At 25.3% G+C, this 27,197-nt stretch overlaps 3 protein-coding genes across 5 annotated transcripts; 1 reads left to right on the top strand and 2 right to left on the bottom strand.

Annotated features, from left to right (window-relative positions):
• Positions 1-221: 221 nt before the first annotated feature.
• LOC132929881 (histone deacetylase HDAC1) lies at positions 222-7,009 on the bottom strand. The gene is made up of 9 exons (XM_060995515.1): positions 6,469-7,009; positions 3,821-3,933; positions 3,630-3,747; positions 3,202-3,557; positions 2,626-2,827; positions 2,249-2,557; positions 1,974-2,148; positions 1,803-1,894; positions 222-1,110 (listed from the first exon to the last, which is right to left on the bottom strand). Exons 1-9 carry the CDS (start codon positions 6,512-6,514, stop codon positions 1,046-1,048), a joined length of 1,476 nt encoding a protein of 491 aa, XP_060851498.1. The 5' UTR covers positions 6,515-7,009; the 3' UTR covers positions 222-1,045.
• Positions 7,010-7,184: 175 nt separating this feature from the next.
• On the top strand, positions 7,185-8,765 carry LOC132929891 (uncharacterized). Its single transcript, XM_060995526.1, has 3 exons — positions 7,185-7,393; positions 8,404-8,490; positions 8,553-8,765. The coding sequence occupies exons 1-3, from the start codon at positions 7,295-7,297 to the stop codon at positions 8,649-8,651; spliced, it is 285 nt and encodes a 94-aa protein (XP_060851509.1). The 5' UTR covers positions 7,185-7,294; the 3' UTR covers positions 8,652-8,765.
• Positions 8,766-10,789: 2,024 nt separating this feature from the next.
• Positions 10,790-24,664, bottom strand: LOC132916983 (golgin subfamily A member 6-like protein 22). Of its 3 annotated transcripts, none has more exons than XM_060977473.1 (29): positions 24,232-24,664; positions 21,760-21,855; positions 21,520-21,698; positions 21,318-21,445; positions 21,114-21,233; positions 20,887-21,027; positions 20,565-20,830; positions 17,421-17,574; positions 17,241-17,351; positions 17,032-17,160; positions 16,876-16,963; positions 16,713-16,807; positions 16,393-16,530; positions 16,228-16,317; positions 15,904-16,057; positions 15,703-15,829; positions 15,440-15,554; positions 15,215-15,373; positions 15,040-15,152; positions 14,763-14,976; positions 14,524-14,679; positions 14,314-14,469; positions 14,129-14,236; positions 13,158-13,603; positions 12,647-12,749; positions 12,504-12,574; positions 11,467-11,593; positions 11,305-11,405; positions 10,790-11,226 (listed from the first exon to the last, which is right to left on the bottom strand). In XM_060977473.1, the coding sequence occupies exons 1-29, from the start codon at positions 24,327-24,329 to the stop codon at positions 11,121-11,123; spliced, it is 4,089 nt and encodes a 1,362-aa protein (XP_060833456.1). In that variant the 5' UTR covers positions 24,330-24,664; the 3' UTR covers positions 10,790-11,120. The 3 variants fall into 3 exon arrangements, with proteins under 3 accessions (XP_060833456.1, XP_060833457.1, XP_060833458.1); XM_060977474.1 differs by having other exon boundaries at positions 21,324-21,445; XM_060977475.1 differs by lacking the exons at positions 21,520-21,698; positions 21,760-21,855; positions 24,232-24,664 and having other exon boundaries at positions 21,298-21,437.
• Positions 24,665-27,197: the final 2,533 nt, after the last annotated feature.

Here is a 27,197-nt window from a genome sequence, read left to right as displayed (position 1 = left end):
TTTAGACAGTAAAAATATTAGAACACAACTGTGGAAAAAAATAAGAAAATATTACTCAAGTGTAAGTGTTAGGAAAAGATTGAACTGGACAAATAGAAGAATATTAACTAATATCTGATTAAGCTTAGTTTTTACATATCCAATAAATTTAAATTGAATGCATTAGATTATAAAAATAATACCAACCTATAAATTGAAATCCATTAAATAACACAGAATAGTTATAAAATAAAGTAATAAATATTATTTATTTTGTTTTATACAAAAAAAATATATATATATAGTTATTTAATAGTACAAAATAAAATACATAATTAGGATTGAAAATTATTATCTTATATTAGATCTTACTAATTAATAAAACTAATAAGATGTAAGACTATTATAAATTTGATAAAAAAAAAAAAAAATGGATTACAACTATATTATAAATAGCTGACTTGGTAAATTTGTTGATGACCTCATTTAAAAAAGTTTTCAGAACTTAAAACATGTAAAATTTGTTTGATTGAAAATTAAGATATGTTAGTCTGTACTATACACATTTTATACTTACCGGAAGTTACTAAATATTGTAATGATGTAAATAGTTTGAAAAAGAAAAAAAATAATAATTGTTAACTTTAATAACCACAAATCAAAAAAATGTTTGTTGTAGTTGAATATTCATATAATACCGTCAATCACTTCCATTTGTTTAAAATGTTTCAGCTGCTGAATAAACTAATATAATTACAAAAATTAAAACAAATCGATATACCTAAATATAAAAATGTAGAAACAATTATTGTGAAAAAATATCTTTTGCCGTATACTCAGCTTAATAGCAGCTTACTTCATTTTTTTAAAACTTACTAAGGGCGTTATTATTAGAGTTAACAATCATAAACCATAAATTAGTAACTATAAATAAGATAATTTACTAAATTACATTATACCGCCCTAAATATAGAAGTTTATGTACACAAATGAATGACAGTAAATCATTGTTTTACTTTTTTTTTTTAAATTATTTACAATTGTATTATATATTTTAGTCATAAATTCACGACTTGACAGCATCCTTTTTATTAGAATCATCAGAACTAACAGATTTGTCTTCTTTGTCATCTAAAAAAAAATATTAAAACATTAATTAAGACATTATTTAAGCATTAAGTGATATTAAAAACTTAAAATACATTGAATCGATAATTTTATGAATAAAATATATGACCTTTGGAAAATTTGTCTTAAATATGAATACAACACTGTCTATACATCAAGTTTTATAAACAAACGCAAGACCATTTCATAAAACTATAAAAGAACATAACTTTATAAGAAACTCACAGAATCTACTTAATATATATAAAAAAATAGAATTGGAAGAATATAATTTGTCATACCATTATAAGTAACATTATACTATTAATTAATCATTATCTGCATGAATAATAAAATAAAATGTCAATACATTGGTAATATAAAAAACATTTTGTAATTTCAATATATCATGTATATTATACTGAACTGTAAATAATTAATAAACATATTATATAAAATCATTATTTAAAGGAAAAAATTTAGCAATCGCTTATGAAGTGCCAACATTTTCAACCTTCAAACAAGATCTTGAATTGAAATGCCAGATAGTAAATAACACTTTTGACAATGTATTTTTGGCTAAAAACTAGAATATGAATTTTTTTAGTTGACAAAAATTGATGTATACAATGAAAATTTAAAAATTGGCAATTAGCAACTGCAGTATGATAGTACATTTTTGTTTATGTTGAGAGATTCATATTAAAAATAATTACCTTTTAGAATATTAAATTCTGGTTCATCGACTTCCATCCTATTCGAGTCCAAACGTGCTTGTTTTCTAGCAGGTGTGACAGTCTTATAAGATCTAAAACAAAAGTAATAATATTATATATATTAAATATTATATTATTTATATTATATATTATATAAACCAGTTGCAATACCTATTATCTTTTCGGCCACCACCCCCCACACCAGGAGCCATTCCTTCATCTTCACTATCACTAAATTCATTATCAGGTGCAATTCGTTTATCTGTAATAGATTGAGGATTCCTTTCATCTGGGTTAACATTATCTTCATCTTCTGACTCATTGCGTACTCCATCTTCAGGAATAGCTAATAACAAAAATAAATATAAAATAGTAAGTAGTTCATTTAAAAGTTTATATCAAAAAATTAACTATATAATTACAATTATAAGTATAATAAAATTTACCTTGGACTTGAACTCCTGGTGCATGAGGTAGCATTCGTAAGTTTTCAAAGAGTCGGTTTTTAATTTTTTCTAAATACTCTGTAGCATTTGTATTAGTCATATTCGAAGGGCTGATATGAAGTTTAAAATCAGGCCCAAAATATTCAAAATAGTCATTATACGGCAATTCATTAGCAATTTCAGCTCCTAAGGCCACAGCTGTTTCATATGTCCAACATCGAGATACATTTCGAATAGTATAACCACCTCCGCCAACCATAAGAAAGGGTAAGCCATAACGTTTTACAAATTCAACACATTTGCCATGACCTAAAAATGTTTGTTTACAGTTTTTAAGTTTGAAGTTCATAAATTAATAATGTACAAAACTGACATACCTTTAACAGTTAGATTAAAGCATCCAAGCCTGTCTCCTGTAAGTGAATCCGCTCCACATTGTAATACAACTGCACTAGGTTGGAACGTCTCCATTACTTTAGTAATTATTGGTACGAATATTGATTCATAACTATCATCATCCATTCCATCTCTTAAGGGAATGTTAACTGCATAGTACTTTCCTTTTCCAGCACCAATATCCTAAAATAATAATACATTTTAATATTGTTATTAAATAATTTATTTGGCAGATAATATAAGAAAATTTAAAATTAAGTATATTATACTATGTAATATAATAAGTGATAACTGATAAGAGACTTTAAAAGAAAAATAAACTTAACATTTTATAATGTATGACAGAAAAAAAAAATTAATCAATATATTAGTTTGATACATAATCTATCAAATTATAAAACTACAAGCATAAATTTATAAAACTATGATAATTATCATAAGAAAAGTATTTATAGGACCTTATAAAAACGAATTTATTTGAATGCTAATATTGCAACCATTAACAGATTAAGCAAATTAAGATATTAAAAATTAAATTTCACTATTCATTGACTTACTCTGAGATCTCCAGTACCAGGAAAATATTCGCCATATTTGTGGAATGAAACTGTCATAACTCTATCAGTTGTATAAAATGCTTCTTCAACACCATCACCGTGATGGACATCAATATCAATGTACAACACTCGTTGATGGTATTTAAGCAATTCTAATATACCAAGTACGATATCATTAACATAACAAAAGCCACTGGCTTCAGATTTTTTTGCGTGATGAAGACCACCTCCCCAATTGATACAAATATCTGCAGATTGTTTATTTAATTTTACAGCTGCTGCTACTGAACCGCCCGCAGATAGCTGACAAAATTCGTATAAACCATCAAAAACTGGACAATCTTCACCAACATTGACTGTGAAAAAATAATAATAATAACCATTTTAACAATTACATTTGATTTTAGTAAAAGTGTCAATATACTTACATCTTTGCATTTGTTTGTTATAATCGTTCATATTATCAGGACGAATACTTCTTAAGAACCGTATGTACTCATCACTATGAAATTTGGTCATTTCTTCTGCAGTAGCTTTATGAGGTCTCTAAATTATTATAAACATTGATTTTATAAGTAATTGAAAAATATCATCAAGACTAAATATTATTTTGACTTACATATATTTCCATTTTACGGTATAAACCATAATTCAAAAGCAAATTATGAGTCATTCGAATCCTATGTGGTTTCATAGGATGACCTTGTCCATAATAATAGTTTCCTATGTCACCTGTAAAAAATGTACAATGGTAAATTAATTACATTAAATAGCTGTTTGAAAGTGATAGAAAAAGTTTTCTATCTATTAAAAGAAAACACATAAACTTCTAAAATAATTTAATTACTCAACTACCTTTAAACAGTAAGTAATTAAAAAAATTGATATTTAGGGGAGATACACATTTATATTAGGTTGAATTTTTATACTTCAACAACTCATAGTAAAAATTCATGTATTTTTTTTAAATTTAAAATATAGGTACATTTATAAAAAAATGATATCTTTTATTGAACATGGTACCTCATAGAGGTGTATATTAACTGTATATTATATTCAAGTATCAAGTTAATAGGTTATATGAGAAATAAACTACACAATTATGTACCTAATTTATAATACTACAATGATCGTTATATTTTATTTCTGCATATTATGAATCAAAACTGTTGACAATATTGTATTATTTGGAATCACTTATTGTACTTCTGTTAAAATTACCTATACAAAATATTGACACCATTTATTAATTGTATTAAAAATATAATCATTAGTAGTGCATTTTATATGATTCAGTGGTATAAATTGACTTTTCTAAAATTTAGTCTATGTTCAATAAATGTCTCAACCCCTGGGATAAATACGTAATTATAGGAATTCACAGATGTAATGATCAAGGTTAACACATCAAAAACAGGGGATAATTAAATTTGTTTAGTGACAATTGATATCAATATAACTTTATGTCTGACATAGTATAAAACCATCAAATTTCTAAGAATATACTTTATGTAGTTAATAATACTATTATTGATAAAAGACATAATGTAAATTATTTTAATTAGTCTAAACTATCTTTCAAAAAAATATACACCCAATGATTATAGGCTTTTATAACATGACAATAAAAAAAAAAAAAAAAAATTAAAAAAACAAATATCTTTATAGATACATTACAGATCTTTACATTCAGTTAAGTATTTAAATATAAGAGTATAGTAACAATTACAAATAGTTTAATAATATTTAAAATTATACTTATTATAAATATAAATTAAGAAGATGGGTTATGAATTAGCCAAGTATACAAATAAATAATATATATTGTATTACTAAATTATTTACTACATATAATATGTGTAATCATTTGTTTAGATACCATATGTCCATACCAAATGTTTTACTTAAATTAAAATTTTTTAAATTTATATTTATAATACCTCAAAACTATTAAATAAAAATAAAAATATGGATAGTATTTTAAATTATTTTTCAGTCATTTCATTAATAAAAAAAAAAAATATAAGAAATTAATTTAAACAGCATTCATTCATTTAAAAACATGACAAGCATACACAAAATGTAAAATAGTATAAATAAAAGGTACCTTGTATTGAATATAATCATTAATCAATCATGCAAATAAAAGTACAACAAAACAAACATATTTATAGAGTCCAAAGATTAATTTATTTTGCATTCTTATTTACTTTTTATGTTTGATAAAAAAAAAGCTTAAGTATACTTGAATGCATTTTTTTAGAGAACCAACCTTAGAAGATGATTGTATACAAATATTCATAAAATTATCAAATTATTTAGTCAAAACTACAAGTATTTGTAAACTATTTATAGTTTATACTTAAACATAATATTTAATAAACTCTACCAGAACTGTAATCTAAGTTGGAATAAATATAATAAAACATTTTGAAATTTATACATATTTAATCAAATGTATTTAGATAAGTAATGTATTCATTTTTTATTTCTTGTAATTTTTACTTATACATACTGTAAATACATAAGGGAAGTTTAATAACAAAATGTTAAGGTATATAAGTCAAAATCCAGATTTAAACTTATATCTGAATAAGAATTTTATAATTTTAACATATATAAAAAGGAATGATAATTGTATTATACAGATTCAAGTCTAATAAGTACAGCTGTATTTAATTTTATAATCAATAAAATTATACGTAATTATTTGTAATCTTTATATAGAGTAATTAAAGTCATTATAATTATTAACTACAGTTATTTAATAAGTAGTTTATACTTAAGATCTTTATAAATATAGAATAGATTAAATTAATAATTTTGACTAAAATAAAATAACACACTAAGATTAATTCAAAAATATTTTGTAATATCTTCATGTGTATTTATTCTATATGCATAAAAATAATGATAACAAATACTTGACTAAAACAATTTAGTAGCTTTTTTAGCACCTCATCAAGTTTTGCTTAATTTTAATAGATCCAGTTCATATTAGACGAATACGTCATACAGAACTACAGACAGTATAAGGACGAATAGAAAAAAACAAAAACAAACTGCAGGCATAACTAAGTTTTTCTTGTTATATGCCATTTGTGAAGGATAATAGACCAACTTAGATTATATTCAACTGTAGCTGACCTGACATCAAAACAAGAGTTGCCAATTTGCCATACCCACAGCTGAAGTGTCGAAAGCATTGAACAATGACATTCAGAGCACACATACAACATATTCAACATCTATAAAAACGATACTCACTGTCGTAATAGTAACAGACGCGTTTCTTGAATGGTGTGATAGACATTGCGGCGTCCTAAGTCTGACTGGCACTTCTTAGTGTAATCGGTATGTGTGGTTCTGTCGTACGACTAACTAGACCCTCCAAAAAAGCGCGGGCCGACCAACTGGTGTTAAGATTTCGGCGACGTTTTCTCCGTTAACAATACATGCGTGTGACCGACGGAGAACTGGTATCGACGGTGTTACTAGCTGCGCACGACTATCCGTTGAAGAAAATACCGTGGGAAACAAACGAAAATAAAAACCACGGTATAAAAAATAAAAAAACACAAAAACGTCGGCGCAGTTGACGATAAACGAGCAAGAAGTGCAGACCGGTGAATAGTGATAAAATAAATTTTAAAAAACTTTCGGCGTCGGCGTCAACCGGGAAAATATTATTATTATTTACTATTTACTATTTAGAACATCGCCGTATACGCGAGTCGGAAACGTAAAAAACGCACCGTACATTTTGAGCAGCTAATGTGTTCGGAGCCAATCGCGAATGGCCAGTAAACAAACAAACGCCATTGAGATAAACAGTGCGGCCGCTGAGCCAATGATCAGGTCCGGAGCCGTGGCAGCTGCAAAATTTGCAGCTGCCACGATCACATTAGGTTGGCTAACATGATCAAGCATATGATCCTTATCTCAGCCCGAGGTCGTCGCCGTTTCGGGTTATTTGTCATGATAAAAACATTAAAAAAATAAAAACGGATACGGGTTGGAAAAGAAATTCCGTCGTACGAGTACGACGAATTTTCCAAATTTCACGGCGTTTATACATCGGGGTGACTTCGAAATGTGGTACGAAGCCTTACCTTCCGCTGTCATCGTGTATGTGCTTTTAAACATACCCGACAGGATAAACTCTCTGTCGAATAAACTGGTTTATAATAACGTGAGTATCTACTTTTCTTAGTCTCTTATAAAACAATATTACGTCCCTAAATGAAATATATTATCGTAATGTAGATAAATAATTGGATAATTACTATGACATTGAAGTATATGAGCCATCAGGCACTGTTGCATTGTTGGATATTTCAACTTTGATATAGATTTCATTATTTTTTTTCAATTTAAAAATTATGGTTAATTTTCCCAATCCAATAAACTTACCATAATATACAAGTCAATAATTTGACCAATTTGGACATACGGTATTCAGTTATGTGGCACTTCAAAGCCATCCAATACCAAAACACTTCAGTTTTTTCAATCCATCTGCCTACAATTAATAACATCTTCACTTTGGTCCTTCAAAATGACCTAAAAATTCCTACCCTTAATCAATTAACAAAATTATATTACTTTAAATTTCATACCAACTTAAACTATCCTCCACCTCACTTCCTGGTAATATACGCACCTGACTCAAAAGACAGTGGCCTTAGAGACCTATTAATATAATAATGATAATACCTAAAAAGTTCCAGGTCAGGTGGTACTGCTGAGTGCCTGCTCATAAATATCAATCTACTGTCACTAATCATTATTAACTATCAAATTTGCTTATAATACTAATTATTATATAGAATGTAAATTATTTTTTTAATTATGCTTATATTGTCCCCCAAATAAACTTAATAAATGTGCAATATAATTTTACAACAGCACCGGATTGGCTAGATATCAGCTTACTGAGTTTTAGAATTGCTAACGTTTGATTAAAACTACAGCTACTGTATGGTTTAAATAATTCAAAACAATTATATTTTCTACCAATATTTGTACTAATTTATCAGAAAAATAAAAAATACGACCAAACACTCAAAACCGTCCATATTTTGAGCAGCCCACTGAGTTTTACCCGGTAGCTCACCAGACCAATCCAGCCCTGTTTCACAATTTACAAATCTGCCTTAAATTATGTTAATAACAAAGACATTTTCAAAATTATTATTCCAGGTTTACAGACGTGATGTTAGTCAACCTTGGCTTCAGAGATATTATGCTAGAGATTGGGAATTAACTGGTGATCCATACAAGGCACAAGTAATATTTTATTCTATTTCAAAATTGTATAATAAATTATCCTTAACTTTACTTTATTTAAGGGTCTTGAATGTTTACCAAATAAGCCTACCATTACTGGAATTGATTGGCAAAAATATGGAAAAGGGCCAAACCACTCATTCTATGGAACTAAACTGTAATAAAAATTATTAATTTGAAAAATAAATTGTAGCTATAATAAGTGTTTTAGAAAGTTGTTTATGGAAATTGTGAAAACTATACATCTTGCTAAATATAATTCATATGTAATATAATACTGAAATTTATTCTTTATATATTTCAATAGTTTATTTTTTCCTTTTATTTCAGTTAACTTATTTGTTGCCTTGTTGGTATAATATAAGTAGCATAATTGATATTTTAATAACAGTAATTATACATGTATTTGACTATTGATAAAAAAAATTGACTTAGGATAAATATTCTTTTAGAAAATGATATATAATAATAAAATAAAGTTTGAATATTAAATAATACTTATACTGGCTGATACATATGAAGAACAATCATTTTTTCAAAAACTATAAAAAATTTTGAAATTATATTTTTAGTTTTTTACTCAATTTTAAGTAAAATCACAATTTCAATTTTTTGAATAATCCATATATTTTTTTATTGCAAAGGAGAATATTTCTTGAGTAATTCAATATATAAAAATCAAGTTTAACATGTTTGCTACAGATGATATCAAGGTCCATCTTGACTTAATATTCTCAAATTTGGTCAGCGTTACAATTAAATTACCTATTGTATTTTTTTGACTTTTTTAGTGCCCTACAATTACTATTCTACATGTATGTTCAAGCATTGGTTAAAGAATAGTATATTCTATAATCAATGGTTCAAGTCTTACATTAATTTTTAAGATTTTTATTTTTAAAAACCCCAATTATTTAGCGCCATAACAGATATATTTATGTTAATGCATTAATGCAAATTGTTTCGGCATTGTATATAAGTAATTTTTTTACTATGATAAAATAGGTAGCAGTAGGTACTGCACAATTAGTGTTTTAGAACTTTATAATTATTAATTTGTAATGTACTTCACACTAGCGCAAACACTACTAATATTCTAAAAATACATACAATTATACTCATTATTTTCTTAAAAATGAGAAAAAATTTTATGTAAAAATAATCAATGAAAATCAAAATATATTTTAATATTCTAATTAATAATACTAGTTCCACAAGCAACAATCTCGCTAGAATACTGAGTTGATCGAGGTTTATAAAAGTAATAAGTAATAAGTATAGTTGGTGATTTGTATCCTTTGTCTCACGATCAAAATATTGACTTGGAGTTAAGCGCGCACAAGACAATATGACTACTCTCGTGCTGGCGCGTCAACTCTGCAAAAGTGTGGAGCTAGCATAATAATTTTTTAATCAAAAGATACTACGTTTAGTTTTGTTGAAAAAGTTATAGTATATTATAGAGTAAAACTAAGAATTATTATCAAAAAAATAATACATCTTTAGATCATAAATTTAATAATATTATCTTTTTTTAAATTTTTTTACTTTTTTGGTAAATAATAAAACAAAAAATTATAAAGGTAGGTCACCAAATTAAAATATTCCAATAAATAATTCCTTAAACCCTGAAATATTCTCAAATATTAAAAAAAAAAATGTTCCAGTAAACTATATTAACTAATTGTTCCCTTTTTTACTCTTTTAAAACAGCATAATATTATGTATTATCTATGATGTATAATAATACTAAAAAACCTGAAAATTCGGACCCTACTTAGATCTAATTAACAATTTGTCAACAAATTAATTTTAATATATCAAAGTACTTCAAATAAAAATGTAACCTTAGATAATGAAATTACAAAACTTATGTTGTGGTTGTCATTTGAAAAAAATAAATAATTTTGTCGATCCTACATTCCCATTTTATAACAATTGATTTATGTTAAAAAAAATAATAATTTTTAAAATGACACTAGCTTTAATAATATTATTGCCCAGTATACAATATTCTTTCATAATTTCAAATAATTTAATGTCCATGTAATTGTTGTTTTATAAAATAAATTATGAATAATAGTTTATTTTTTCACTTAAAACAATATATATATTAATATCATATTATAGAGTATTTAACAAACTAACTATGCACACAATGTTAAAAAAGATTTTAAATTTAATTTAATTTAAAAAAATCGCATATCCTGTTTACTTGTCATTATACCATACAATCAAAATAATATTCCACATATTATTAAGAATCAAAGTTTAAATAAAAAATAATATGTTCACGATATAGAACATAATGTCTTAAACTGTAATATAATATTTATCACATACCGCTGGTCTTGGCTACATTAAGTGAAATATACACAACAATAATGTAATTAATATCTAATAGCTTATTGAGAAAATTAAAATCAAATTGTTTTCATTTGAAACAAAACATTTAACAAACAATAATAATTCTTCCCACTAGATAAAAGTAAAACATACTACATAAAGAATGCAATACTTTTAATAATAAAGAATATAGATGATTAAATGTAGTAGATTGAATTGCATTTATATGCAACAGATCATAAATTACTACAAACATTTTACTATTGTTAATAACAACTACCTATCTAAGAAATTTCTTCATATTCATCTGAACGTACTGATGGCGATGGAGATGTCCTTGAACTTTCTGATCTTCTAAATATTGATGGAGACATTGCTCTCTTTTTTAAGCTATATTTTTTAAGTTCATCAAAAAGCAATAAGTATTTATTAATATATTCATATATTTATTATTATTTTAATATTTACTTGGGTAATGTTGAAGGTTTAAAAATATCATTAAGTTTCCCTCTAGAATCTTTACTAGAAGATACATCAATATTGTAAATACTGGAACTGCTTTTAAAAGACTACAATGAAAATAAAAAAATTAAAAAGTTAAAACTATAAACAGGTATTTAATATACATACCAAATCACTATCATTATCAAAGCTTTTTGAACTTTTAGTTAACTTCTTTAGTTTGCCAAAAAGTCCTTTTTTTTTAGTTTTTTCTCCGCTTACTATATCACTTTTGGAAGAACTATTTGATTGTTGGCTAAAAATGCATAAGCTTGATCAATTTTTATAATTAAACGAAAATATTTTTAAGTATTAAACTTTAAGTCTGTACTATGAATCTCAATTAATCCCATACACAGTATTTTGAAACGAATAAAAACCACGTGAAAATAATTTATATACTAGGTTTTATAATAACTAGAGCGTGGATTTCTATGCAATTGCATATTTTTTTCCTTTTAATATTTTTAGATTTTTGTCAATTATCTCCATGAATCATCATAATTTGAAGCTAATGGTAAAATTTTTTTTTGCATATTTCTGCATATTGAAGCGAAAATTTAAAAAAATGTATAAAATAATATTTTGTCAAGTAGAAAAATTAAAACTAAATTTCATAGTCACTAAATAATAATTTATATATATATTTAGTTATAAGATAAATAATCGATTACGACGTAAACTTCAAATATGCCCCAATAACTTCGGTTGATGTCGAACGTTCATTCTCAGTCTTTAAAAATATGTTAATCGATAAACAATACAACTTCACAGGAAAAAAAACTTGAAGTGCATATAATTATTCATCTTAATAATAAATAAAATGTTAAAAATAAATTAAGTTCAGAAAATTCTCTAAATTTTTTTTATTAAGTATTTAAGTAATTAATTATTATAAGTTTTATTGTAAATTTTAAATAAATAAAAAATTCTTGCATATTTTTTTCATATTTTCATAATTTTGACTGCATATTTTTTACATATTTTCATGATTTGTACTGCATTTTTTTTGCATATTTTCATGATTTTTTACTGCATATTGTATGGCATATTTTGATACTTTTAAGTGCATAAAAATCCGGGCTCTAAATTAATAACTAACTGAATTGGCTAATATGTTTATAAATCATATAATATATTAAATTTAAGATACATTCAAATATTACCTGTCAAAACTGTTTGGTTGTTTGGTAAGTCTATTTCTTGACTGGCTGCGTTCATCTCGTTTCCATATATCCTAAAATTTTTAAAATCTTAAATAGATATAAATTGACCTAATTACTTCATTTTTATATAGATTATTGCTCACTTGATCAGTATTCCCAAAATTTTGTTCTAATGAAAGACTTTTTCTATACAAACTACCTCTTATTGGAGGCTTATCATTGAAATCATTTTCTGTTGATGATGACCTATACATTAAATTAATTATTAATTAATATCTATAAACTTGTCTTTAACTGAAATTTTTCTTAGATTTCATTGGTTTAAAACCTGAGGTTTACAACTAAGAAAATAATTTAAAATTAAAAATATGAACATATCCCCCCTCCAAAAAAAATAAAATAATAAAACAGCAGAATTTACATATTTGTAAACAGTTATTTATACAATAATTTATCTACATCAATAATAGGCATGAAATAGTTACAAATGTTACAATATAATTACAAAATATCCATGCATCAATCATTTAATAGCATTTTTTTAATATATTTTTTTTTATTAGGTTTAAATTTAAATTTTATTATTTGCTGATATTTTTTTTTATGAAATTAAGGCAATTTTACTAATAACTAATAAGTAACAATATATTTTACCTGACTCCAAATACTGCACGTTTTGATCTGATATCTGGTTGATTTGTATTTATTACTAATTCTTTAGTCACCTCATTAACTTTATTTAATAATTGTTTAATTTGTTCATTATTGTTGTTATTTAGTACTTGATTGGAATTTAAATCTGGTGATGCTTCTCTAGATGTAGATGATTTTCTTCTAGCCGGTGGTGTTGGTGCATTTATCGAGTTTATAGATTTATTTGTCAGTTCATAGTTTTCATTTATCATTATAGTTAAGCTTTTGATCAACTGTGATAAATTGTTAATTTTAACCTCAACCTGAGGATCAGTTCTTAGCCGAACATTGCATAATCTTAACGACTCACATTCTTGTTCTATTTTGTCTTTTTCTTTTCTTAATTTTTCATTTATTGTCCTAAGCTTTGCATGAGCATCTCGCAAATCCATAAGATCACATTGCATCTAATAAATAAATAAATAATAAATATTGATCTAACTATCATAATATTTTAACTAAATCAATAAGTATTATTATAAGCATGCTCTAATAAAATGTTACAGATAAATATATTCTGTAGTTGAATAGTATTTAATACTGAAATAATTTGTTATTGATACTTATAAATATTTATTATTCCTGAAATTTAATTAAATAAATCTATAATTACGTATGCTTAAGTATTTATTAATTTACATCTAAAATATAAATTATAATATATATATTATTATAAAAATTAATATTTTAATAATTGTTCAATTTTTCTATATTAAGAATTAACATTTAATGTCAAAAAGTGTTTAGTGTATAAGTATAGTATACTCTATTATAGTGCATATATTACTGGTCAGTCTTTAATAAAAGTAGGGGATAGTTAACATATTACTATATCAGTATATTTTAATATATTATATATATGACTAAATTATAATTAATTTATATAAAAATTAATTAATTGGTTTAATATACAACATTTATTTGTTGTTTACCTCATTAGTTTTCTTCCTATTTTCTTGTTGATCAACCTCCATATTTTTTGTTAGCTGATCAATACGCCTTTTTGATTCTAAACGATCCTTGTCTCGCTCTCGTTCAACCTTTCAATAGTAATAGATGTTTAAATAATAGCTTACATAATAAATTACATAATGTATAAAATAGTATTTTAATTTACTTCGTATAATGTTTGTCTTAAATCTCTAGCTAATGTTGAAGTCTCTTGCAAAAGACGCTGTTGCTCTTCTCGTTCTTTTTGCCATGCAAGCTCCATTCTAGCCTTCAAACCTGTTAATTTAGATCTTCCTGAATTTAACAGTCGTTCTTCTTCTAACTAAAATGGTAACAATTAATTTATGTATACAATTTAATATTATGAAAAACTAACTTTATTAATAGAAGATGTCATTTCTGATTTTGTTATTTCCCAAGCTGATTTTTCTGATACTAATTCTGTTTTTAACCTTGAACATTCAAGTCTAGCTTCTGAAAGTTGTTCTTCCATACAAGATACTTGTTGCTGTAAAATGTGGTATTCTTCCTTCTAAAAATTATAATTTAAATAAATAAAAGTTTAGCCAAATCTTAAAACTAGAAACTACACAAATGTAGGTACTTAGACCTTACCTGGTTATCATTATTTTGAATCTTATAATTTCCTTTTTGATGATTAGAATCTGCTGAATCCAATATTTGTTTATATGAATCACGTTCTCTTTTGAACCTAAGTGTTTGAAACTGACTGTTTTTTAACTCTTCTGAAAGAACTGACATGCGATTGTCATAGCGTACTTTTAAAGCAGCAACTTCTGTTTTTCTAGCTTGTTCTTCATTGTATAACCTACAAGATAAATTAAATTATTTAAAATTTAACCAAATGTTAAATATTTTTATTAAAACCAACTTTATTTTCATATCTTTTAAATTTTTCTCCAGTAATTCTGTCTCCATTGACCTACTATGCTGGATTTTGACAACCTTCTCAAAATCATCTAAATTTCGTTGTAAACTTTCATTCTGAAAACAAAATATTTCATTCAAAACGATTATCTTGTATGATGAACTATTATTTTACATACATCTTTCTTGAGTTTTTCTATCTGTTCTGTATACTGACTACATTGTTTATTCAATGATTTTATATCTTTTAAATATTCCTCCAAATTCTTTTTCATATTTTCCTTCTCTTTTATCCATGAATCATTTGAATGAGCTATTTCTAGATCCTTTACCTTTTTCTACAACAATATAATCAAATTAAAAACATTGGTTTATAAAAACATCTATATATATATTAAATCAACCTGCATTTCCAATTTTTCTTTGTTCCAAAGGTCATTAGAAATATTATATTTATCTTTCAATGCTTTTAACTCCACTTCAACTTTTAATGTATCTTTTTTTCTACTTTCTAACAAACTAAAAAATAATTATAGTTATTATTATCTGAGTAAGTTCTTCAAAAGTAAATTACTATAATAAAATATAATTAATAGGTACCGTATTATCTAAAAAAATTTAAATTATAATAATTGTGTTACACTTTAAATTATTAAAATTTGTATACCATTGTAGTTTTTCTTTTTCTGCTGCCATTTTACTTTTAGTATCTATTTGTTCTTTTTGCAAAATGTCATATTTATTTAAAATATCTTTATAATTCTTTCGCTCAATCATCATTTCATTTTCTATTTCTAGTAAATAATTAAATTGTTATAAACATTAAAATTTAAAGACTATTATGTAAATATTGTATAATTGCACCTACTTTTTATTTTTTTTTCAAATTCATTTTGAATATCCATAATTTTTTTATTTTCTTCAAAAGTTGATTGTTCTTGTAATTTTTTTATACATTCTTCTTTATTTATTATTTCTTTTTTATGTGTTGATTTTAAATTTTCAATCTGTTGTCTCTCGCTCTATACAAGTTAATAAATAATATCAATGAAATAACACTAAATAAGATAAACATAGGTAATCATGTAAAAATTTTCAAAGTTTGTATTAAAAATTTAAAAAAACCCTATATGCACATGCAATTTACATTAAAAAAACAAAACTTATCTTAATTCAAATTTAAACAACGCACCTTAAGTTGGTTTTCGAGGTCCATTGTTTTAACTTCTAACTGCTTAATAGCCTTTGTTTGCTTATCAAAATCAGCTTTAACCTCTTTAGTCTAATAATAAAATAAACAAGTATTATGTAAATTGTATTATTATTTTTTTATACTTTAACTAGGTACTAACATTACCTTGGTTTGTGCCTGTTTTGATATTGGTTTATAAATTTTTTTGGATGCTAGTTTTGTTTGATATTCTAAAACTTTAGCTTTCAGTTGGTCCTTCTCTACTTCAAATTCTTCTATTTTTCTTTTTAGCACTGTAATTTCCTATAGTTTAAAGCATTTTATATTTTAACTAAAACTTATAAATCACTTATTCATGAAAAGGGAATTAGTTTTGTAAAAATAAATTTTTTAATGATTTTTGATGTATTTATACAATTATCTAAAAAATGTGTTAATACTTAAATAACAGCAGTAAGTAGGTTATACAATTATACACAAATTACTTGTTCACTAAGCTCAAGAAGTAATTTTAATTCTGTTGCATCTTCGACATCTGAAATTCCCTCATCTCTATCAGTGATATTTGTTGGGCGATAACCTATAAATTATTATTTTTTCTTTATTAATTGAAAGAAAAATAATAATTTAATATAATCAAATATGTACTTGTTTTTGTGGCCATTTTCTTGAGTTGCAACACCATTGACTCATTATCTTCTTCTAAACGACTCACTTTGTTCCTTAACATTTTAGCCTACAATTTGTATTGTATTTTAAAATTTATATTGGGTATAAAATCCAACATTAGTTTTAAAATATTACTTCTTCTTCAGAAAATCTTAATTGTTCTCTCATATCAGCTTCCCTCTCAATTGAATCTTGTAAATCCCTTTGAAGTTGGACAGGATCTTCTTGGGAATCACCTCGAGTTAATGACTCTCTCGAAACTCTCTAAATAATTATTAATAAGTTTTGATAAAATAATAAAAATAGTATACTTTTTTCTTTTTTTAATTAATAAATATTAATACTTCTCCAGATGCAGACTTAGGTATCATTCCCAACATAGGTCTTTTTTTTTGGTCCCCTTGTAATACATTTGATTTAGATTTTTCTAAATCACCTTGTAATCGTTCTATTAACTATGAATATAATATTATGTTTTTTATGTTTTAATAATAAGAACATTTATTAGTATTTTTATAACTTACCTCTTTAGTTTTTTTATCATTTTCAATTTTTTCATTATCTAACTCTTCCATTCTTCTCTCAGCTTTTTTTAACTTGAATGCTAAAATTCTACAATTTTTCGAAACTTGGTCAAATTCTCTTTTTAGCATAATAAATTCATTATCCTGTTCTTCTCTAAAATATAAATTTTTAATTCAAAATATTTCCCATAAGTATTTATATTTTAATTTAAATAGAATATTCTTTATGCAATTTTAAAAAATATCTCAAAACCCATCTTAATAGGGAATAAAAAGTACATAAACAAAAAAATTTATTAATATTTCATTGATATAACCTATTAAAAATGTATAAACCTTATTAAATAACTTAATTTAAATTCTGGAAAATTCAAATGAAAAAATTACAAATACTTTCTCATGTATACTAATATATACATTGCTATTCAAGTAATTTATTTTTATATTAGTAATATAAAAAGTTGAGCTTTCTTTTTACAAAAAAAAAAAAAATCATAATTATATTAAAATTGTATAGTATTGAATATTACTAACTATTATTAACTTATAAGTTATAGATCAGTATGAATAGGTTCACGGTATAAATAGCTAAAAATTAATTTAAATACTTTAAATATTTCATTATATGTAAAAAATGATAAATTAAATTGTTTGTATTAAATCTAAATAACACAATGGCAAAAGTTTTAAATCTTCATGAATAATATTTTTAGAATTACAACAACTAGGTATTGGTGATTTCGAGTTATGAACAACGAGGGTAACGCGAAATCGCCAATAATATTTAAATAATATTTTTAAATTTCCAATTTGAAATACCTATAAAAGAAACTGTACACAGCTTAGGGGAGGTTAATAAGTTTCTGTAAGAATAATTTATAAAATACCTTGCATTAAATGTTAAAAATTAAAAATTTTATTAATTTAAAAAAAAAATATATATTTACAAATTTTTATTATTTTTATAATTATAGAATATTGTACTTATTTATTTTTAAATTACTAAAAGAACAACTTATAAATCATCTTATATTATATTTTAAGATTTTTGACCAAGCCTAAAAATGTTAGGTAGATAAAAAAAAATTTTAATTAGTTTAAATATTTTGTAAATTTATTGCGTATAATCAAATGGTGTTTCTACAGAAATTTTTTCAATTATTAAATTATACTTAAATAACAAAATGTGATTATGAAAAAATTGTCAGAAACCTACCTAATATACCTTGTATATCCAATTTCATCAAATTTAAACATCAATTGTTCAAAAAAAAAATTGACTACATTAATTTTATATTTTAATTCCCAATAAAGAAACTTATAAGATATTTTATATAAAATTATCAAATCTTATAGGAATTGAAATTAAAAAAATGTCTTATTTTGAACTATAATTTGTAAATGTATGTAATTTTAATAAATTTCATACAAAATATATTAACCGCTTATAAAAAAAAATGGTGTCTATATATTTTTAATCACAACAAAACAATAAAATCACTTTTGTCAAAAACTGGTTTTTTGTAAAAACCATCCTAAAAATTAAAAATATTCAAATATGACCTTTTTTCTTGAGACATTAAATATGGGCTAATTCGGGACGCACTTGGGGAAACTACCTTAAAAATTGAATCATTTTTACTGCTTTTAAAGGTAACGTCAAAACTAAAGAAATAGTATTGCTCCAGTAAGAATCTAAAATATATTATGAGTCATAATTTATGACTAGGGTTCGGATTTGAAGGCAATATAATCAATAAAAAAAAGCATTTAAAATGTAAAAAAAGGCAAAAAAAGGCATTTAATTTATATAAAAAGGCAATTCATAAATATACTAAAAAATAAAATAGTGAACATTTTTTAAACACTTTTAAATGCACATATGTATTTTGAGAATAATACAAATTACAAACAATTTTATAAATATTAACTTACTTGAGTTATACCAGTTAATTTAATGCAAAATAAACTAGTTGTTATTAAAAAAAAAATTGACTACCGTGTATTTTGATAAGCTGTCTTCAGAAAAACGGCTACGGTTAGGGCTCAAAATATTTTTGTACATCGAAAAGGATCTTTCTACGTCCACCGAAGTTATCGGGGCGTATTTCATACTTAAATAATTATCTAAATTAAGATTGCTACTTGATAGATCGTATTGCGAATAATAAAACCCATTTGTAGCGAATAGCGATAATACGCAAGCTGTGTATAAAATTATAAAATCAACTGAAAAATTAAACACAAAATAGGCATTTATAAGTACAAAAGGTAAAAAAAAGGCAAAAAGGCATTTATAAGTAAAAAGGCAAAAAAAGACCCATCGTCTAAGAAATTAAATGAAACACATTTTTGTATAAAAATTATTTTTCTATCATGATTAATAAAAGAAAGGCATTTGCCTTCAAATCCGAACCCTATTTATGACCAATAAATAATATTACAATAATAATCTTTTATACAGTGATTCCCAACTTTTTAGTTATGCGGACCACCAATTTTGTAAAAAAACTTTGAGGCCCACTAATGACTAATAACACATCTATATACGCGTGTATAATGTATATAAATATATAATATATATACAATGTTATTAGGCATATAATAAAAATATATAATTATATTATTTTAAATATATATACGTTAGTAATGGACTAATAATGTTAAACTTATATGGTCCACGTCCCAGTTCCATGCTGCCCGCGGCCCATCTGTTGGGAACTGTACTAATAATTAGTATTGAAATAAAATGTTTCAACCATAAGAACAAATTAATATAAAATATCGTGATTAGTACTATAGAAATTACTTAACCGCCCTTGGTGACAATATAGATTAGGAAATATTTTTTGTACAATGTTTATTTATACTTGTCCGTGGGGTACAGCACGACCATTTGTAAGAAGTTGTGTATAGGTAGGTAATTTATCTACATTACATTACTCAACTTGTATATACATAAGTATACCTTTAGTTTTAGTGGTATATTTCCAGGATAAAAAATTGCCAATAAACCCAATAGGAGTTAACAATAGCTGACAGCTGTTATTTTTAACTCAATTATAATTATGAACTGATTTTGTAACAACTATTTTAAGGGTTTAAATAAATTAAAAAATTATTCTAAATTATATATTAATGTACCGAAAATTATCTCTCATCTCTTGCTCCATATTATGTATCTCTTTATTTAAATCATTGTTTTCTTCTGTCAAATCCTCAATTTTAGTTTCAGCAGCTATTAACTTAGAACGAACCAATTGAACATCGTCTGACTTCACTTTAGAATTCTTGTTTTTATTGAATTCAATTTCTAATTCATGAACACGTTGTGTAAGTATTCTTTTTTCATCACTGAGACTTTCACAAGTAGATTTCAAATCATTTATTTTTTGTTGGTGCTTCAACAACTATCACAATTAATGTTATTAGAATTTTTTTTTGTTTTATAATTTTTTATTTTTACTTCAGTAGCTGTTGTACGAGATGTTGGAGTAGTATCCAAAGACGCTAGCCGTCTAAGTAAAATATCACTCTTTTCTCGTTCTGCTTTCTCGCATTTTTCCTTGGTCAATTTTAATTCAGCTTTTAAATGCATAACTTGATCCTGAAATTAAACACATTATTTCCACTTTGTTTGGTCACTTCGCTAAAATTACACATTAAGTTACATTATTAATGTATTATACTCACATGTAAATCTTCTTCATTTATAATAGTAGCATAAGTATCAGTCGTAGTATCAGAGTCAGCTAAACTAATAGTATCTTCATCATCATTATACATATTTTCATCATTTGGCATTGATTTCATCTAAAATAAATCAATTTAAAACTATAACCTTTGTGAAATTTTGACTTCCCAAGTGAATATTAACATTGTTATGATGATATTAACATGCACCGGTGTATATTGGGCGATATCTCCATTGTAGCTATTTCTTGGACTATGTACATCCACAGAATCCTTGCGTGAAAGATTTGATCTTCTCCGAACTGTATATTCTGGAATTGCTTGTTCATCATCTAAAATAAAAACAAACAATATAATAATTAAATTCATAGAACTGGAGAATCGTACTTTAAAAAAAATAAATCACCTTCTATTTTTTCAACTTGAGGTGTAATACTATCTGAAAGTGTTGTCAAGTCTGGCGTCGATGTCCATGATGTAGTCTTTCGACTAGGTCCACAACCTTTGTCTATTTTAAAATAGTTTTTACTATTGCTTGTTATCATATCTGATGACATATTTTTTAAATTTATTGATTCATTTGCCCTAAATTAATAATATAGTTTTTTTATGTTTTCTTAAGTAACTAAAAAGTGGGTTTACAAACTCGTTATTTAAAGACGGAGTCGATAGTGTAGTATCGTCTTTTCTAAGTGATGACTTCCCATTATCCTTATTCCTATTAGAATGATCTTTATAGTCCCTGGAAACATAAATAGTGTTGAATGTAAAATACAACTTTAATTTTAAATAGTCTTACTAGATAGAAAAATACGTAAAAAAGGTCACTTATTTTTAGAACACCAAATTGAATAGCTATATTTTAACTTTATCGGTAAAATAATAATTGGAAAATATTTATTAATTTTTAATATTGGTCATAATTTTATTTTATTAAGTACATTTTATGGTAAGTACCTATACCTAGCTATATTTTATCAAAACACTAAAAGTCAATTAAAATATATTATTTAAATTGTGTTCATATTGTACAAATAGTAAAATATGAATCGTCTTATCAATTAATAATAAATATAACTACATTAAAACAAATTTCATGTTGTTCTTTGAAAGATTTCAAAATTTTCATTTTCTGCAATACTCAATAAGTATACATAGGTATACTTCAAAATGTATTTAATATTGTAAGTTATTTGACGCGTAAAGGCATAATTAGAGAGGTACTTGCTACTTTACATAATAGGCATAGTGCCATAGTCCATAAATGATAGATCTATAACTAGTTAAAATTGAACATCTCGGCCGAATGATTTCAAATTCTTTTTATTTATCATACTTAAAATTCGGTGAAATATTACATTAATTATTATAGATTCATAGCACACAAGCATATTTTGTTTTAATTTAATTTATTGCAATAAACATTTTTATTTTTCTAGTGTTTCGAATAGAAACTTTCTATATAGTTTGATTTTTGATTTTGCGTGTTATTTAGTCTTACATCGATATTTTTGATAGGTAGATAACATACTAACATAAGTGTATATTAGGAAGTATAGGTACATATAAAATATTTACAACTACCTAGTAATATAATCATAAGCATTTCCAATTTCCAGAAATAAAGAGGGAGTTTGCAAAGCTACTGCAAACCTTAGCTTAATTTTATAGTAAATACTCCTAGGCTTCTAACTGGAAAATTTCTATGAGGCAAAAATGTTCTATTTAGGTACTTGTTATTAACTAGGTTAAGACTACTATTTGAACGATTTTAGTTGAACAAAATATCTAGTATATATTCTTACAATCTATTTTTATACTATATGGATATCTATAATATCTTATTAGTTATTAATGCGAATAAATAATACGTTTATTCATTCACTCTAGAGTCTAGATATTATACTTATTCTTTAAATGTTGAAAAAAAAGTAATAATCGTTAAAAATTATTTTTTAAGTAATGTGAAATATTGGAAATATGTGGAATCGTTATATTAATAATAATGTTTTGGTGTTTTCTAAAATATGAATATTAACTAATTCTTTGAAATAATTTCGATTTGATTTTAATTTAAAAATTAAATTTTTACCAACCAAAAACCCATAATTTAGTACCCCAAAATGTCATTTTTTTTTCTTTTGTACTGGCACCAATTTCCAATGCTTCAAATAGTTAGAATATGTATTCAATATTCATATATTGATAAGTATATATACATAAATAAATATAATATATACATAAATACAATATACCTATATATAGAACAATAAGAAAATATTTACGATAAAAAGATTAAATTATTTAAATTTAAAACCATCTACCGATCTCAATATTAGGCAAACTTGTTCATTATGTGATCGTTTGCATTTATTTAAGACTACTATATATATATACTTACCTATAACCTATTCACTTGGAAAAAAGTATAGCTAATTTGATTGTTTTCTAGAACTATAAAAGGTTAGTCTGCTTAATATCAATAAATATTCTACATACAACATACCTAACTATATTAAATAGATTATTCGCTCTTCACAATAATAAATACATATTGATACGCATGGATTATAAACGATTATAATTATCAAGGATGCAGTAACGCACTAATGCTGGATATACTTACTAGGGTATACTAGGTTTAACTTTTCCTAATTATTGACGCACATGGTGTTCAGAAGGTGCTAAATTATTAAAAATTCACAAACCTGTAGGATTCCCCTCCCTCTGGTGTTTCATACATGAATAAATATTTGTTACATTATATAATATAATAATAATAAAATTAATGTATAATTATCATTTTTTTCAAGTGTCAAAAATCAATTTTTCAAATAACATTTTTTTGTCGATGGGATAGTTATAAAAAAAATGTAGTAATTTTTATACTAGTATATAGTATTTTTCTGATTTTCGTCTCTGTAAATGGTGATTATTTTTTTACTATAACAATAAGCATTATAATATATTATGCGCCTACAATTTTATTTTTTTATAATACGATATGTAATTTGTATACTCCCTTGAAAAATCCTGTTATGCCCGCTGGAAAGATGTATTTATGAAAATACATATATAAATTATTATTATATTAGTAGGTAATACAAATATAGTTCACCTGAAACACCGTTTGCATCTAGTTGGCCAACGGACTTGCGGATGGAATCCGAGTGGACATAGCGGGTCGCCTTTCGCGGATGGTTTAACGTGTTGCATTTTCGCGAACTAATTTTGAAAAAATAATAACAATACACGTACACACATTCGCGTGCAATTCGTTTCCGTTATACACACGACATACACGATTCTATTAATATATCCGTCAAACTATATTTTAATATATTATGCACATGCACCCACTCAATGTATATAATGTATTATGATCGTCGTGTATAAAACATATAGGCTCATAAACACCTCCTCTATAAATGGCGTTTTACCTGTTCTCGATCGTCATCGTGGCGTTCGTTAACAGAGCGAGTCGTTTGGCGAAAACTCGCGCACTGAGATCGACACAGTACACAGAAATTTATTCCGCGCATTATTTTCGTTAGGCCATTTCGATACGAACAATATAAATACATATACGTACCTATATATACACCATATACATGTATTCCGTGAGACGTGATTCTCCGCTGGGATTTCGCTCCGCCCATAACTGCCCGTCTCGGTATAAATAAACTTTGCTCATGCTGCCGCCGCCACCGATCTCTGCACATAGTATTATTATTACTCGGCACATTTATATATTATTTTATCCGTCGCAAACAGAGCATTGTGCGGTGTTAAGTATAAACACGACGAATGGACGACTTAACCCTTAGGAATTCCCGCAATTCGGGATTCCGGAAAACTGAAAATTGTATGCGCATAATGCAATACATATACGCAATGGCGCAACTATAGGCTATAGCCACGAAGCTTAGCCCTCCTATACTCTTAAAAAAATAATGTCCAAATATTTTTTTTTTTATTATTATTATTATTATTCTCGTGTTGCATGTGAATACATTTGTAATTTGTATTAATAATAATTAATGTTGAAAAACCGGTAAGATAATAGCGGTGGGTGTAATTCTTTATTGAGTATAATGTGTATAACTATACAATTTTGTGTAGACCGTTTATTTAAATGGTTTACGATTGGTTCAGGATAAAGTATCACATAAGATTAAAAATTTAAAACACATCCAATTTCATAAATAGTAAGATTAATAATAATTCATAATACCAAAAACTAAATAATAAATACTAGTATCTATAATGTCTGAATGTTAATGGTACTTATTATATATTTATATATGTCATATGTGTGGACCATCTACGGGTTAATTTGAGTTTAAAGTTTTGCAAATCTTCCGAATTTTAATCCTATTTATGCATATGCAGTAAAACTTAATACATTATAAAATGTTAGTTAGAGCTTAGATGCGTGGAAATAATAATACACAAGACTATATATTTTGTTATAATATGCCTATTACATACTCGTAACGATAATTTTTTTTTTTAAATATAATTTACATTATCATCATGGCTGGAAAACGATTATTCGCGGAAGTCACCCGATAACATTTTACTTCGTTGTTTTCCGCCGGTAGGTAAGTGGTATAGGTACCTAGTACCTACCACGTCGACGGTTACCACTAACCGCCTCATCGTGGCGCCATAGACACTCGGCACCCGCTATACTATTATATATTACATGTTTATTTATGTTAGATTTAAATATATCCACACCCGGCACTCCGCAGTATGCGTATGGCGTGTATTGCGTATACGTAATAATAAAAATAATAATAATTCATTGTTCATCCAGTTAATCGCATTTAACAATTTAAATACAATACTATATGGCCTAAACCATCCCCGAGGATAATCTCTTTTTGATGAAATTGGAACTTGTAGTACTATAATAAAAAGAAAGTAAACATTTGGACATTTCCGATTAATCGATGTTTCTAAAAACAGTAAAACACGATAAGTTCGGAAAATAAATATAGAAGATATATAAGTAATTATAAAATGTATAGGTATAACAATATAAGAATACAAATAGCAGATTTATTGTTATACACGCTTTAAAAACTAAGCATATCTAATTATTGTTTAGGTTATTTATTAAACATATTTTAATATAATGTTTATATTTATTTTTACTATGATACCTAGTTAATAGTTTGAATTAGAACTTGATTGAATAAGTTTAAATCATCTACTTGTCGTTCAAATTTAATGTATAATTATATAATTATAATATTATATTCCACATTTTATATCTTAGGCTGTCGATTGGGTCAAATCTTCCAGCAGGTATATATATCACGCATATGGCGATCGCCTAAAAATAAACGGGATGCGGCTGTGTACGTGTCTGCAGCAATAGGTCAGTGTAGTAGTATTATAATAGTAGAAAGGTAACGAGTAATGCTAAGGTAATGGCTAAGAGCAGATTTTTAGGTTTTTAAAAGATTTTAATATGATTTTAATGTCTAAAAAACCCTTAAAATATTTTTTAACAATCCTTAAACTGATAATATATGATTTTTTTACTTAAAATAGATCAAAAATCTGTACTTTAGTTACGATAAGAAATATAAGTATGCTAATCAATATATTATTAAACTTAATATGTTTTTAATTTTTACAATTACCATCCATTATTAAACATTTTCAATTTAATAGCAAACTACCTAGTCATAAAATAAAACGATAGAACGGTTTTTATCGTTTTTCATTTTTAACCTTTTTTTCCTGTAACGAAATAATTACAGTAGTTCAAGTAATGAACAAAAATATGATTTTTTATTTATGTATTATCATTATTCATATAGATATAATATAGGTATTCTTAAATACTAAATATAGGTAGGTAAATAGGTATATACGCTGAAATGTTCAATTATCTCCATCATATATTTATATATGTGAATTCTTTGATCTACATTTTTCAACCCCGTTGAGTTGCATAAAGTTAACATTTAAAAGTAGAAATCTAAAAAACTGCTCTACAGTATAAATTATACTGTATAATGACTTTATATTGAACTATTTATTAGATTACTAGTACCTAAGTATGAT

Source organism: Rhopalosiphum padi, chromosome 1 (assembly GCF_020882245.1).
Source record: "Rhopalosiphum padi isolate XX-2018 chromosome 1, ASM2088224v1, whole genome shotgun sequence".
NCBI classification, from domain to species: domain Eukaryota; kingdom Metazoa; phylum Arthropoda; class Insecta; order Hemiptera; family Aphididae; genus Rhopalosiphum; species Rhopalosiphum padi.
This window is presented reverse-complemented; position numbering and strand designations above follow the sequence as displayed.

Bases quoted from the DNA above. Each gene is read 5' to 3' on its own strand.
- LOC132929881 (XM_060995515.1), bottom strand. From the start codon at position 6,514: ATGTCTATCACACCATTCAAGAAACGCGTCTGTTACTATTACGACA. The intron at 3,748-3,820 runs GTAAGTCAAAAT...ATAATAATTTAG, and splicing joins ACCGTAAAATGGAAATATAT to AGACCTCATAAAGCTACTGC. The intron at 2,149-2,248 runs GTAAATTTTATT...TTTTGTTATTAG, and splicing joins ACCAGGAGTTCAAGTCCAAG to CTATTCCTGAAGATGGAGTA.
- LOC132929891 (XM_060995526.1), top strand. From the start codon at position 7,295: ATGTGGTACGAAGCCTTACCTTCCGCTGTCATCGTGTATGTGCTTTTA. The intron at 7,394-8,403 runs GTGAGTATCTAC...TTATTATTCCAG, and splicing joins ATAAACTGGTTTATAATAAC to GTTTACAGACGTGATGTTAG. The intron at 8,491-8,552 runs GTAATATTTTAT...ACTTTATTTAAG, and splicing joins GTGATCCATACAAGGCACAA to GGTCTTGAATGTTTACCAAA.
- LOC132916983 (XM_060977473.1), bottom strand. From the start codon at position 24,329: ATGCAACACGTTAAACCATCCGCGAAAGGCGACCCGCTATGTCCACTC. The intron at 20,831-20,886 runs GTAAAAATAAAA...TAATTGTGATAG, and splicing joins CTCGTACAACAGCTACTGAA to TTGTTGAAGCACCAACAAAA. The intron at 16,531-16,712 runs GTAATTTGTGTA...TTTAAACTATAG, and splicing joins TTCTTGAGCTTAGTGAACAA to GAAATTACAGTGCTAAAAAG.